Source organism: Lasiosphaeria miniovina, assembly GCF_030549165.1.
Source record: "Lasiosphaeria miniovina strain SMH2392-1A chromosome Unknown B0T26scaffold_1, whole genome shotgun sequence".
Lineage (NCBI taxonomy): Eukaryota > Fungi > Ascomycota > Sordariomycetes > Sordariales > Lasiosphaeriaceae > Lasiosphaeria > Lasiosphaeria miniovina.
The window spans coordinates 5,566,922-5,579,940 of record NW_026848220.1 but is presented as its reverse complement, the minus strand read 5'-3'; the positions used below and the strand labels follow the sequence as shown (position 1 = coordinate 5,579,940).

Sequence of the window (13,019 nt, the reverse complement as noted above, 5' to 3'; positions counted from 1 at the left end):
AATAGTGCCATTGTCGTTGGTTGAGTTTGTTTGGTTGAGTTTGTTTGGTTGAGTTTGTTTGGTTGGGTTTGCTTGGTTGAGTTTGTTTGGTTTGGTGCTGCTTCTACCGGGATTTACGGGCAGTGTTGCTGGTGCAGTTGTTTACTGGAGGTTTAAGGGGACAAAGGAGGGTGAACTGGGCAACGAACAAAAATACAAGCAAACAATTTTACCACTCGGCAGGGTTATCAAGAGCTACGAGGGCGTGACTTGCCGGGAAACCTACTAGACAAGTATGGGCATCGCTCCGCCTGCTAAACTAGCGCGCTGTGCATCGGCCGTGTCGTGATGTTGAGTCGAGTGCTCTGTTTCTGTCTAATTTTCAATCCAGGCGACCTTGCTAAATTGATTCTTCGCCGGCTAGGACAGTACGCAACGGAAAAGACAATTCCCTTGCATGGCGTCTGTTTACTTGAGTTTCTGGTATCTTTGAACAGCAACTGTATAACCACCTATCCAGCTGGTCAACGAAAAGCTTACATCAAGATCAAGAGTGGACTCGACTAGTTCTAGGCACACTGTAAATGCTCGCCTACTACGTAGCAACCAGATCAGCGATCACACGTGGATCCGGTACCTAGGTTTGTCTTTGCCGTAGCCGAGAGTTTGAACCGAGGGGGTTGGGTTGGGTGCCTGCCTGTTTTATATGAAGAATTAGTTAGCCGGCCCACGGTATATTCTCAGCCTCAGAACCGGCAGTATATAGAAAGGTGTATATAACTAAATCCCACTTCAGTGCCACAATAGGTACTGGGCTTTACCCTGATGCGGTGCTCTCGCAGATCTCTGACCAGGAGTGATAAAATAGTACTTTCCGCCAATATTGGTTTTCCATTAACGAGAAAGATCAGGCTTGGCAGATGTAAATGGGGTGTCAAGGCGATCAAAATGGCTTCAATCACGTGTCTTGGCTCATTCATTGATTCATTTGGCCGTCGAACTGCCTCTTTCAGCACCCCACGGCGAGTGAATGCGTGTATTGAAGCTTTTGGGGGCCCCATAAGACAGGATGCAACTCCGCCACCGGGATCAGTTCCCGGGCTCACGACACAGGGCAGTTGGTGTCAGGTCAGGACAGAAGTCGGAAGGGGCTGGGGGACTGGGCTGGCATCCCCTGGTCCAGGCAGTGCGGAGTCATGGTTCGCCCCTGGGCAGCGCTGTGGTTGGCTGGACCCCGATCCTTCCAAGTTTCCAGCTGCCGTTTTGTTCGCTAGGCCGCCAATCGAACGGCTGATTGCCGCGGCACAGACCTGGCCCCATCCGCGGGCTCTTTGGCAGGGCACCATGGCAGCCTGGACGGAACTCGCGGAAGCGCGGTTGCGACGCCGAGTGAAATCGGGGAAAGCCACCCCCAAAAAGACCACCCCGCCTCTCCCCGGAAAATTGATCGCTCGCTGCTTGTCAGATGTATCCATTTTTTGAACATTCGAGACAGATAGGGTGTCGGATTTAAAGCGACAAACCGGCCGGGAACCGTGCCCGAGTGACCCTGCACCCGGGTCCCCTTCCTTTTTTTTTCTCTTTCGTTCTTCTTGTTGCCTTCGTTTCCGACTCCTCTTCCTTCGTTTTCGTCATCCCGGAGAAGCAAGCTAACAGCGGTCGCCCATGGTCGCCCCGCATCCGAGCTGAAGACGGACCTTGCCGTCTTCGCCGCCGTCTTCGCCGCCGAGCAAGCAAGCAAGCAAGCAAGCAAGCTGGAACGTCATGGAGACCGCTTGGCACCCCGGCTATGGGCCCCCTCCCGACCGCCGCTACGGACGACAGTTCCCGACGCTGCGCTTCTCGCTCAAGCTCGTCCAGGCCGCGTCGCGCTTTATTGCGATCCTCTTCGAGCTCGGCACCATCTCCTTCATCAGCTACATCTACAACGTCTGGAGGTCGGAGCCGGGCGTCAAGGTCGAAGTCATCTTCCCGTCCTTCTTCCCGGTAAGCTCCGACTTCGCCTGCCTGCAGGCTGGTTGGCCCTTTTCATCACCAAACGTGAGCGAGGCTGGCTGACTCGCGCGCTTTTGCCTGCAGGTCGTGGCCGCAGCGCTCGTGAACGCATACGAGGTCATATCGCTGTGCTTCCTGGACCGCAAGTGGCCGGTCAATCCCGTGGCGGCGTGTTTTGACATCGCCTTCATCGCCGTGGGCATCTTCTGTTTTCTGATTCTCGGAACCGTCGATCACGGCATCTACCGGCCAGCGGGCAGCGTGGTGGTGGTGTCGGGCTCGTCGGAGTGGGACGTCGACGTCAATAATGCCATGATCTTCATGATTGTCTTTACGTACGTCTTTCCCTGGCCGTTTCCCCCGTGTGCCCTGAGCGGGGAGATGCAAATGCAATGGCGACTTGGACCCGACACGAGGGAAATCATACTGACCACTCTCGCCGGGACAAACAGCATCGTGCATGTCTACCTGCTCCTCATGGCGTGCGTCGGGTACATATACGTGTCGGTCCGCCGCAGCAGAGCCAAGAGGCTCAACCTGGTGGCGTGCAACCAGGCAGAAATGGTCCACTTCAACGAGCGGCGGAGGACGGAGCTCTTCGCCCAGGTCGCGTCCGGCCCCGCACCGAAACCGGAGCCGCCCCGGGCAGACGATCCCCCGGAGCCGAGCTGACAGGTCTGATGACACGGGACAGACTGATGACACGGGACGGACTGATGACACGGGACGGACTGATGACATCGGGACGGACTAATGACATCAGGACGGAGTGATGCGGAGATGGAACGGGAGAAAATTACAGGTCTGATGAAATCGGACGGACTGATGGCATCGGGACGGAGATGCGGAGATGGAACGGGAGGAAATTGTGCTGGGATTTTCTTTTTCGATACCCCGACGACAGGCAGCAGCGCACGTCCGGAGTGCCGCATCGACGCTGCGGACGCATTTGAAGGAATCAAACGGGCATGGTTTGAAACTTTGGCGGAACTGGTCCTGACGAAGATGAATGTGTTTGGGAACTCTCACGACGGGAATGGCGGGCCAGGCTGTGCACTGCGCTGCCTGGAAGCATGATGCTTCGCACGACGAAATATGAACGCAGCAAGGATGACACGCACAGGACGTGAGGATCATGGCGAGCGATGGGGATGACGGAGACGGGAGCTCTTGGACTGGCTGTAGGTCTACAGGGATCTGAGCAGGAGCGAGCGAGCCATCATCTGGTTCAGGGTATTACCTCATCGAGAATCATTCATGGATGCCAAGTTGCTTTGATTACATGGAATCATCCATGGATGCCAAGTTGCTTTGATTACATGGCTGATGGACATCCCGTTGCTGGCCGAGCATAGCTTCCCTGCTCCGCGGTCCACATTGTTGATCTCTGATCCTGGACAACGATCCCGGACAACGTTTCCAAGCGATGGAAAAAACATTGGTAGAGGGCGACGAGGACGGCGGCTGCGAGATTGCAAGTCTCTGTTGGTTTACTCTTTGTTGTAGCCCGTTTTTCGTGCCCGCGCCACCTATCATTTGAATAGTGAGCAACAAATTCGTTGACATTTAGAGCATTGGCAACCTGAGCTGGCTTTCTCCACGCAGTGTGCGGCGGTCGTTTGTCGGGTGCACTCAATTAATCTAACATGTCACACAACGGTCAAATCCAAGGGATGCGGCTCATGAGCTGCGTCTCAAACGTCATTCTTTGATAATGAACGTTCGGTAATGATCCGTAGGCTAAACACGCCTCTCACTTGGAGATAAGCTAGGACGTGGGAAAAGGCGGGGGATGGGCCGTTAATTATGACGTAGTCGGCGGTGGTGGGGTAGTCGACAGGCTGTGGCCTACTACGCACTACGCAGAGCCCACTTACAAGTCTGATGCGCCGATGGGAGCTTGCTCCGGCGTATAAGATGCTCAGCACCACAGCACAGCAGTCAAGTCGCTCTCTAGTCATTTCACTGAATCACCCGTACACCAACCAAACCTCCAAACACTGCAGCCAACCCTCCAAACACTGCAGCCAACCCTCCAAACGCTGCAACCAACCCTCCAAACACTGCAACCAAATCTCCCAAACACTGCAACCAAATCTCCCAAACACTGCAACCAAACCTCCAAACACTGCAACCAAACCTCCAAACACTGCAACCAACATCAACACTGCAACCAACCACCAGCACATCAACACTGCAACCAACGACCGCACATCAACACTGCAGCCAACCACCGCACATCAACCCCATCGCCACCACTCCCCAAGTCTCTCCCATATTATGAACAACACGATGAACAACAAGGACAAGATGTCGGGCGTCACGGGCGTGGGCAAGACGGTCACGTCGACGGTCGGCAACACGGTCGGCGGGCTGACCAACACGGTCGGCGGCGTCGTCGGCGCCGCGTCGCGCGGCATCGGCGAGACAGTCACGGGCGCCACCGGCGGCCTCGGCAAGCCCCTCGGCGACGGCATCGCCAACATCGGCTCCGGCCTCGAGGGCGGCGTCGCCTCCGTCTCCCAGGGCGTCAAGGACGCCGGCGAGTGGAAGTCGAACCCCTCGCACAAGTGAGAAAGGATAAAGAAGCACCAAACACGAAAAAACTCTCGAGAAGACGGATGGGCTGGATTCGTCCACGGCACGGGGGGCTGGAGGGTAGTGTGTACATGTATGACGTTGGAGGCTGGAGGGTAGTGTGTACGTGTATGATGATGGGGGCTGGAGGGTAGTGTGTACATGTATGGCGTTGAGGGCTGGAGGGTAGTGTGTACATGTATGACGTTGGACGGCTGGTTCTGGCGTTTGGGCATTCATATCGAGTCTGCCGTGAAGAATGGAACGGAACGGGCTTAGGATCAGGAGCTATAATGTTGAGTTGTACCACTACTTGTCTCAATCGGAAAGCTTAATCTTGTCTTGCTGTTCTCGGCATCGCTGGGCGTTCTCGGCATCGCTGGAATTAGTCTACACTTACCGACAGCTCAGGGATAAACTCACATCACGTCGCCCACCTCTTTTCGGGTTCTCTTTCTCGCGATTAAGGTACTGGCACATGGATGGAGAGAAACCAACCCCCAGATAGCTGTCCCTACCCGTTGCAGTTAACAGCTAGCTCCGGCACACACGCATGTGGTATCCAAATCTGGGACAAGACTGCACAGCAAATGCGCATAGCTGCCGGCGACGGACATAGCTGCCGGCGACGGACATAGCTGCCGGGCAACGGACATAGCACTGACGGACACAGCTGCCGGGCGACGGACAATACTCCCAAGTCTCTGAATGGACGAATAACGCCCAGGAAAGCAATGGCAGGGCAGACGAGACTCTGCTGGCCGAGATCGATCTCGACCAACCAGACCTGAACGGCACTGCACCTGATCAACGCCCCTCGGGTTGGTCGACACTGACTTCTCGAGAAGGCAGTCAAGTTTGGCCAGCATTTGCAGGCGTGCCTCGCTGCGGCTGCTCGAGATAAACAAGACATGTCAAGCCAATTCACATACTCGAAATCGAAGCCGAGCTTTCTGCTTAATTCTTTGGTCTACCCAGGTTTACGAGTTCTGCCAATACGTGACCTAGGTTTACAAGTTCTGCCAATACGTGATTACCGTATTGCATGCTCGAGCCCGCAGTTCCATCCCGTGTGGGAGCTACACCAGCTGCCTCTGCCTCTCTAGAGCCGTACGGAAACAAAGCTTGAACTGCTGCAGTCCAGGAGCAGCTTTCTGATTGCTGCCCAGCCCCGGATATGCGGCCACTATCCGATCCATGGACAGTGCCGGGGGCGGGGAAAGTCGCGTCGGATTGTCAACCCGGCCCTCCTACATCGGCGGCCACTTGCGAATCCAAACCGGATCCAGAAAAGACGTGCCTGTCCGCAATTCTGCCGCTTCTGACCAAGACTTTCCAAGCAATCGGAACGCCTCCCACGACCTTGCTGCACCTGCAGGCAGCTGCTCCCAAGCTAACCGTCAACGAGTTAGAACCCCCTATCCGAAATCCGAGCACTGGCGTCGGAAACTCTCCCCTCCACCAAGACAAGCTGCTGTGACCGGCTCTGGAGAATGCACATGATGCATGCGGCCGGTCAAGATATCGATATCAGAGACGCGGGAGCCACTGCTAGTTGCAGCCAAACCTTCGACGAGAATGCAGCTCGACCACACCGAGCCCCCCGCATCACCAATGGCGCAGGCCTCAACGTTGTGAGAGACCTGCGAGCCTAGCAGGGCGGCAGACATGCACTGCGGATTGATTTTCGTGTCTGGCTGTCGCGGCTCTCCCATATTCCACGAACCCCTGCCGAACTAGAGACCGGCCGAGAACACATCGAGACGCCCGGAATCGGCAAGCCACCAGGGACACCCAGCCACGCGCCCAGCGCAGCTACGAGATGATATTAGCCCTCGAATCCCGGCCAGACGAAGGGGGCCCGACTCTAGGCTCGTCCACGAGCTGCCTCTTGGCCCAAAGCCACCAGACAAGAACCCCAGCCACCAGACAAGAACCCAGACACCAGACAAGAGCCCCAGACACCAGACAAGAACTCCAGACACCAGACAAAAGCCCCAGACACCAGACAAGAACCCCACAGATAGTCGCAGCAATGGCTACCGGCAGCCTCGAAAAGACCCCGAGCATCACCCAGCAGGCCACTGCCGTCGCCAGCGGGTCTGCCACGCCCGTCTCGCCTTCAAGCAGCGACGATGTCGACGAGGCGGACAAGATGCTCGAGGCCATGGGATACACGCCGGTGAGCTTCCCCGTCCGGAAACGTGCTGCGAAAGTCTGGCAGCTAGCCCGCTGACACGATTGCGACACGGGCCAGGTGTTCAAGCGCGAGTTCTCCAGCTGGTCGAGCTTCAGCTTCGCCATGAGCATCTCGGGCGTGTACGGGTCGCTCATGTCGACGTGGATCTACGGCTTGCAGGCGGGCGGAGCGGCCGCAATCATGTGGTCCTGGGTGCTCGGCGGCGCTGGAGCGCTAGCCCTTGCCCTGAGCCTGGCCGAACTCTCGTCGGCCTACCCCAGCTCGGGCGCCATGTACTTTACCCTCAAGTTTCTCGCGCCCGACGAGTACGTGCCAGTGCTGTGCTGGATCTCTGGTGCGTGGCCTCGCTCTGTGTCTCTGTCTCCCTCTCCCTCTCCTTCCCTCTCCCTCTCCTTCCCTCTCTCTCTCTCTCTCTCTCTCTCTCTCTCTCTCTCTCTCTCTCTCTCTCTCTCTCTCTCTCTCTCTCTCTCTCTCTCTCTCTCTCTCTCTCTCTCTCTCTCTCTCCCTCTCCCTCTCCCTCTCCCTCTCCCCGAGAAGAGTCTGGGAGGGTACCTAACCACACTCGCAGGCTACATCAACTTGGTGGGCACCATCACGGGCAGCGCGGCGACCGAATACGCGTCGAGCCAGATGCTGCTGGCAGCCGTGTCGATCGCGTCGGATTTTGCCTACACGCCGACGACGCACCATGTCGTGGCCGTCATGGCGCTGCTGGCGGTCGCGCACGCCTCGGTCAACTCGCTGCCAACCGTCTGGCTCAACCGCCTCGCCAGCGGCTACGTCGTGTTCCACGTCAGCGTCCTCGTCGGCGCCTGCGCCACTCTGTTGGCCCAGCAGCGCGCCGGCCGCCACGACGTCGCCTACGCTTTCACCGATTTCCAGCCCTCGTCCGGCTGGAGCCCGCCCGGCTTCGCCTTTTTGTTTGGCTGTCTGACCCCGGCGTGGATCATGACGAGTGCCGACAGCACGGCACGGTGGGTTGCTTTCGTTTCCCTTCTCTTCTTGGAAAGGGGCGAGAGAGAGGCTGACAGTCTGCATAAAGCATCGCCGAGGAGGCGAAGGACCCGGCGCGGATTGTGCCCAAGGCCATCGCCAACGCGACTACCTTTACATACGTCGTCGGTTTTCTGTTCAACCTCGTTCTGGTCCTATGCATGGGTGACCCGCTGGACCTGATCAACAGCCCGAGCGGCCAGCCGGTAAGTAACACTCCCGAGAAGAGTTCTTGTAGAAAGGGAAAAGTGGCCGAGCTGACCAGAGGGTCTGTGAGTATAGGTTGCGCAGCTCTTCTTTAACGCCATGGGCCGCGTGCCCGCCATCTTCTTTACGCTGAGCGGCTTTGTGGTTATGAATCTTGTGGCTATCCCGGGGCTGCGTGCGTCTTTTCCGGTTTTACTCTCGCCCCTGTTTCCCACCTCCGCCCATGTTTCCCACCTCCACCCAAGAGCCATCGCTTAACACCACCCCGTCTCCACAGAATCCGGCAGCCGCACCATCTTCGCCTTTGCGCGCGACGACCTGCTCCCGCTGTCACACATCTGGCGGCGCATCTCGCCGCGGTCAGGCACGCCGATCGCGGCCGTGTGGCTGTACGCGGCGCTTGAGATTACCGTCAACCTGCTGGGCTTGGCCGGCGACACGGCCATCGGCGCCGTCTTCAACGTGTGCACTGTCGCACTCAATCTGTCGTACGCCATCCCGCTCGTCTGCAAGCTGCGCTACGGCCGCTTCGAGCGCGGGCCCTGGCACCTCAGCCGCCGCACCAGCGTCGTGCTTAACGTCGTCGCCGTCGCGTGGAACGCCTTCATGGCTGTTATCTTCTTCCTCCCGACGCGGCTGCCGGTGACGGCCGAGAATGTGAGTTTTCTTTCCTTTTTTCTTTCCTTTTTTCTTTCCTTTTTTCTTCTTTCCTTTTTTCTTCTTTCCTTTTTTCTTCTTTCCTTTTTTCTTCTTCCTTTTTTCTTCTTTCCTCTTTTCTTGGTGTGGTCACGAAGATGCTGACTATCCTGTCTCTAGATGAACTACGCCCTAGTCGTCTTCTTCGTCGTCGTCGTCTTCTCAGTCGGCTTCTGGTTCACCCACGGCCGCCACTTCTACACGGGCCCGCGCACCACGATTCAGCCGCAGAGAGGCTACGGTGTGGCCATGATTAGAGAGGCTTGATTGGGTTGCTTGGGTTGGGGAGTTGGGGAGTTGGGGGGTTGGGGAGTTGGATGGAGTCGGTTCTACGTAATGATGATGAATTCTAAACAGGTCAGGAGAAAACATGGCGATCTCTTTGTTGATTTCTCCTATCTTGTGTCTACTTGGTACCTAGCCTTGATTTGTGGGCTCGCTCGGGTTTTTCAAACTGGGACTAGACTTTAAATAATTATGAATATCTCAAACCAGAGAGTGTTCCAAACTTCCATTTCAGAGTCTGTCAGCGCTAGGTTGATCGACAAGTTTAAAGGGGGTGTATGTGGGCTTTCCGAAAAGAAAAAGGGCAGGAATTGGGCCCTCGTTACTCCACCCCAATAGCTGGAAAAGCACTGACCTCGGACGAAACGACAGATTCTTTCCTTTGCCTTTTTAACTCTTGCGTGCCCAGTTTTCTCCCCGAAAACAATCCGGCAATCTCTCTGCACTGCTCGCCAACGAGGATGCTCCGACGATTCACCATACGCTTTACACCCCTGGAGATCCGCCTCATGAAGTCCGACCATGGGTTTCCCTCGACGGAACGGCAAAGGCCGAGGTCAATCTCGAAAAATGGCCGCGCTTAAGGATCAACTTTATCACGGCTGAATTAACCGAATTATTTCCCTATCGACGGGCCTGGGCAAAGATGTTCCTTCCTCCTTGCGCATTTCCCGGATCCATAATGACGGAATGCCGGACCGCCACATCCAGTCTGCGACGGCCACGATTCTTCTCCGATTCCGAGACGGTTAGGCGCCTTCTCCTACCGAGTTAAGGACACCCTTTCCCCCATATGGGTCGACTTCCGGCTCAGATGGGTACCCGCTCAGATGGGTACCGGCTCAGGACCTTTGAACATCCTCACTGAGGACAGCTTCGAGCCCAGCGTAGCGATTCCTAGGACGACCAACGGCTCGATCAAACCTCGCAACCAACATCTGAGTTTTGAAAACCCAACAGGAGGGTCAGGCTAGGCAAACGACCCAACCCAGCCCTCAAAAAACCTTTGCTAGCCTTCTATTAGAGCACGACAATTATCCCCCTCTGCTCGAGGCTTGGGTAGTAGAATCAAGATCTCGAAATGCCCTCCCTATCTCCCTCAAACGATGATGAGAGGACACAAGGCAGCAGTTGACGTCACAATTTTGAGACTGCCAGGATAATGAAATGGCGGGAATACGATCTGGACGACGCATGGACGGAAACTATGGAGGGGCCTTTCCCTTACTGTTGCGGGGCTTAGCCCTGGTTGAACGCTTGGGCCACCAGCCCGCACATGGGTTTTCGCCCACACATTTAGTACGGGGATTAGAGTTAGCCTGCTAATGCACTTTCTGTTGGAATAGCGACACTGGTGACCGCACACTAGCAGGGAGGAAGCAGAGATCGCGCGAGTACGCACGTGCAAGTAGGCACGTGCGGCGCGCGGACCTCTCACACACACACAAAAACCCCGGTCGCGCGCAGAACCTACCTTAATTCCGGAGAGAGAGAGAGGGATGGAGGAGACACAAGATTACCCCCGGTAGATCTACCAACCCTTCGACCTGTAGGATCCCTACGTAGTTTGAGTACCACGAACACTTTCTACATTTTGTCACCACAACAGGTTATGACGCCCTACTGCTTCCAAAATTGAAGCTATCACCAAGCCGCTTTCTGCATTCGAGAGCGCATACTCTGCATTCGAGAGCGCATACTCGGGAGTTTAGTCTAGTTGATTGATCTACCCAGTATTTTCCAGGGCGCAGGTAACAAGCCGGATCTGCGACCCGAACAGAGGTAATCGAGCGATTACTTCGGCCAGCATGCGGAGCAACAGCCCTGCGGAACAAAGTCCTCATTTGTCCCCTCCATAGGACCATATTGAGGCCATTTCCAACACTGTCAATTCGGCGACAGATTGACAGACTATTCGACCAACCAGGTTGCCAATTCAATTCCACCATAACTATGGGCAACACTCGCCTGCTCCGGGCCGACATACCAGTCCTTGAAGGAGAAAAGAACCTGACCCAGTGGGACAGCGCTCTTTGGGGTTATCTCAACATTTACGACTTCATCACTTTATTCTCGACGAAGTTGAAGAGCCTACCGTTACCGAGACTACCCCAGCCGTAGTAGCTGCACTCGTGCCTGAGCAAAAGCGAGAGTGGCGTACGAACAGAGCAGTCATAGTATCTATGATCAATAACAGCCTCTCACCTCAGGTTCATGAGTGTCACGGCACAGCGCATTGTGAGTTCATTGTCGGTGGCCGTGTTACGTCATCTTCCAAGAAACCCAATTAGGCTTAGTTTGTGGGCCACGTGTAAACTTCGCCCGCAAACCTTCTTTCATGGAAAAAGGCCAATTAGGTTAGCGTGTAGGCCACGTGCAAACTCCCCACAAACCTTTTTCCACCGACCGCAGCTCCTGCGATCTTTCTTTCTTTTCTTCTCTAGCTTAGTTTTACACCAAATCAATACGGTATCTTATTGGCACTGTTCTTTAAATCCTATTAACCGTGACAATGAGAGACTATTAGCCCGAGGCTAAGATCCTCGCCAACAGGACCCCAAAGTCACCTATGACCTGATCAAGCACGTCATTCCCCGCCTGACGCAGGAAGCCGTCATAGACTCCGTTATAGAATTCGTAAAGATTGATAGACCTTCTTTCACTACCATACAAACTTTCCTGACGAGGCTCCGCTTTCTTTACAAGAAGATCGATAACCTGAAGGCAGGAGTAACAGAGGAATTCCACCTCAACCTGCTAATTACAAAGCTCAAGAAGACCTACCCGGATCGCCACCTCTTCTGGCTGAATGGCCTCAAAGAGAAGACCCTGACCTGGAACAAGCTCAACCAAGAGCTGGAGGAAATTGCTGCAAGCGAGGAAACCTCATCACGATTCGCCAAACTTCCTTCAGGATCAGAGACAAAGGCGAAAGAAACCAAGAAAGAGGAAGGGAAAGGAAGAAAGGTCTGTGGTTATAATGGCTGTAAAGAAAATATCCCTATTACCTGGGAACATAAGGCATGCGGTTATCATAGCAACAAGAGCACTGGAAGAGAAGAAGAAGCGTAAAGCTTCAGGCGCAACAATGGCAGTTGTTGTTCACAAGGGCTCAGGCCTCGCAAATCCTTCCACGCAGGGTAATTCGAGTCTACTATTCTCAACCAACTTTTTTACGCCTCGAATCCATCATCCTGAGCCTCAGCCTACTGCCCGGAGCTTACCCGCGGAGCCGCACAGCTCTGTTAACTTAGCTATAGGGCCTCCTCGCAATACCAATACGGTCGCTGAACCGAATGTGGCAAATGAAGGAATTCGACATCACGAAGCCCCTTGCACTGGACTTACAAATTAAATTCGTCAAATGCTGGTAATTCATTCAAGGAAGGTTCCCTGGTATCAATAAGAAAGGAGCAGAGCTTATTTGTACAGTATTATACCCTTTCCCCACCACAACACAGCACGGCATTTTTCCATTGTTTACTTTACACATCACATCTCGTAATAGCTTCATATTTGGAGTGTGGCCAAAGGGGGTGTGTTGCGGGGCTTAGCCCTGGTTGGACGCTTGGGCTACCAGCTCGCACATGGGTTCTCGCCCACACATTTAGTACGGGGATTGGCCCCTCCTAGAGTTAGCCTGCTAATGCACTTTCTACACATTTTGTCACCACAACACTTACGATACCTTTCTCGCCTGCGGGCAGATAGTTTGGATTTTCTTAAGCAGTCCACCACGTTTCCCAGTAAACTGTGCACCTCGCATAGTTGTAAGGTTCAGTTCAACTGGGTGATGGCCTCCCTTCACAGCAGCAGAAGAACCAGAACAGCAGCGAGAGTTGGCCTCGTAGGCGACCATATCAAAAAGCCCCTCCGTCATGCGGAGCTGGTGCTTGAGCCGGTATACCGGCGTCCCGGCGGCGTGTAGCGCATCGAGATGCGATATGGCGGCATCTTCGGCCAGTGTGAATAAAGGCCCCCGACTCAGGAATCACGGAGAGAAAAGAGAGAAAAGGCAATCCATTGTTTGGCCTTCCCCATTCCATATTAGACAAGCAACCTTGCGGCTGTTGTGAAGATTTAGCTC

The 13,019-nt window shown here is 54.9% G+C and overlaps 3 protein-coding genes across 3 annotated transcripts; all 3 read left to right on the top strand.

Moving 5' to 3' along the window:
• Nucleotides 1-1,288: 1,288 nt before the first annotated feature.
• On the top strand, nucleotides 1,289-4,770 carry B0T26DRAFT_867594 (uncharacterized protein). The gene is made up of 4 exons (XM_060447840.1): nucleotides 1,289-1,965; nucleotides 2,059-2,309; nucleotides 2,427-2,580; nucleotides 4,159-4,770. Exons 1-4 carry the CDS (start codon nucleotides 1,744-1,746, stop codon nucleotides 4,546-4,548), a joined length of 1,017 nt encoding a protein of 338 aa, XP_060303424.1. The 5' UTR covers nucleotides 1,289-1,743; the 3' UTR covers nucleotides 4,549-4,770.
• Nucleotides 4,771-6,586: 1,816 nt separating this feature from the next.
• B0T26DRAFT_844900 (amino acid/polyamine transporter I) lies at nucleotides 6,587-8,914 on the top strand (the record flags this gene model as incomplete). Its single annotated transcript, XM_060447585.1, has 7 exons — nucleotides 6,587-6,733; nucleotides 6,809-7,085; nucleotides 7,320-7,725; nucleotides 7,794-7,950; nucleotides 8,027-8,126; nucleotides 8,229-8,608; nucleotides 8,768-8,914. 7 exons carry the CDS (start codon nucleotides 6,587-6,589, stop codon nucleotides 8,912-8,914), a joined length of 1,614 nt encoding a protein of 537 aa, XP_060303423.1.
• A 1,971-nt stretch (nucleotides 8,915-10,885) lies between these two features.
• On the top strand, nucleotides 10,886-12,004 carry B0T26DRAFT_670832 (uncharacterized protein; the record flags this gene model as incomplete). The annotated part of the gene is made up of 4 exons (XM_060439231.1): nucleotides 10,886-11,028; nucleotides 11,143-11,170; nucleotides 11,486-11,899; nucleotides 11,954-12,004. 4 exons carry the CDS (start codon nucleotides 10,886-10,888, stop codon nucleotides 12,002-12,004), a joined length of 636 nt encoding a protein of 211 aa, XP_060303422.1.
• Nucleotides 12,005-13,019: the final 1,015 nt, after the last annotated feature.

Bases quoted from the DNA above. Each gene is read 5' to 3' on its own strand.
- B0T26DRAFT_867594 (XM_060447840.1), top strand. From the start codon at position 1,744: ATGGAGACCGCTTGGCACCCCGGCTATGGGCCCCCTCCCGACCGCCGC. The intron at 2,310-2,426 runs GTACGTCTTTCC...CGGGACAAACAG, and splicing joins ATCTTCATGATTGTCTTTAC to CATCGTGCATGTCTACCTGC. The intron at 2,581-4,158 runs GTCGCGTCCGGC...ACCAACCACCAG, and splicing joins GGACGGAGCTCTTCGCCCAG to CACATCAACACTGCAACCAA.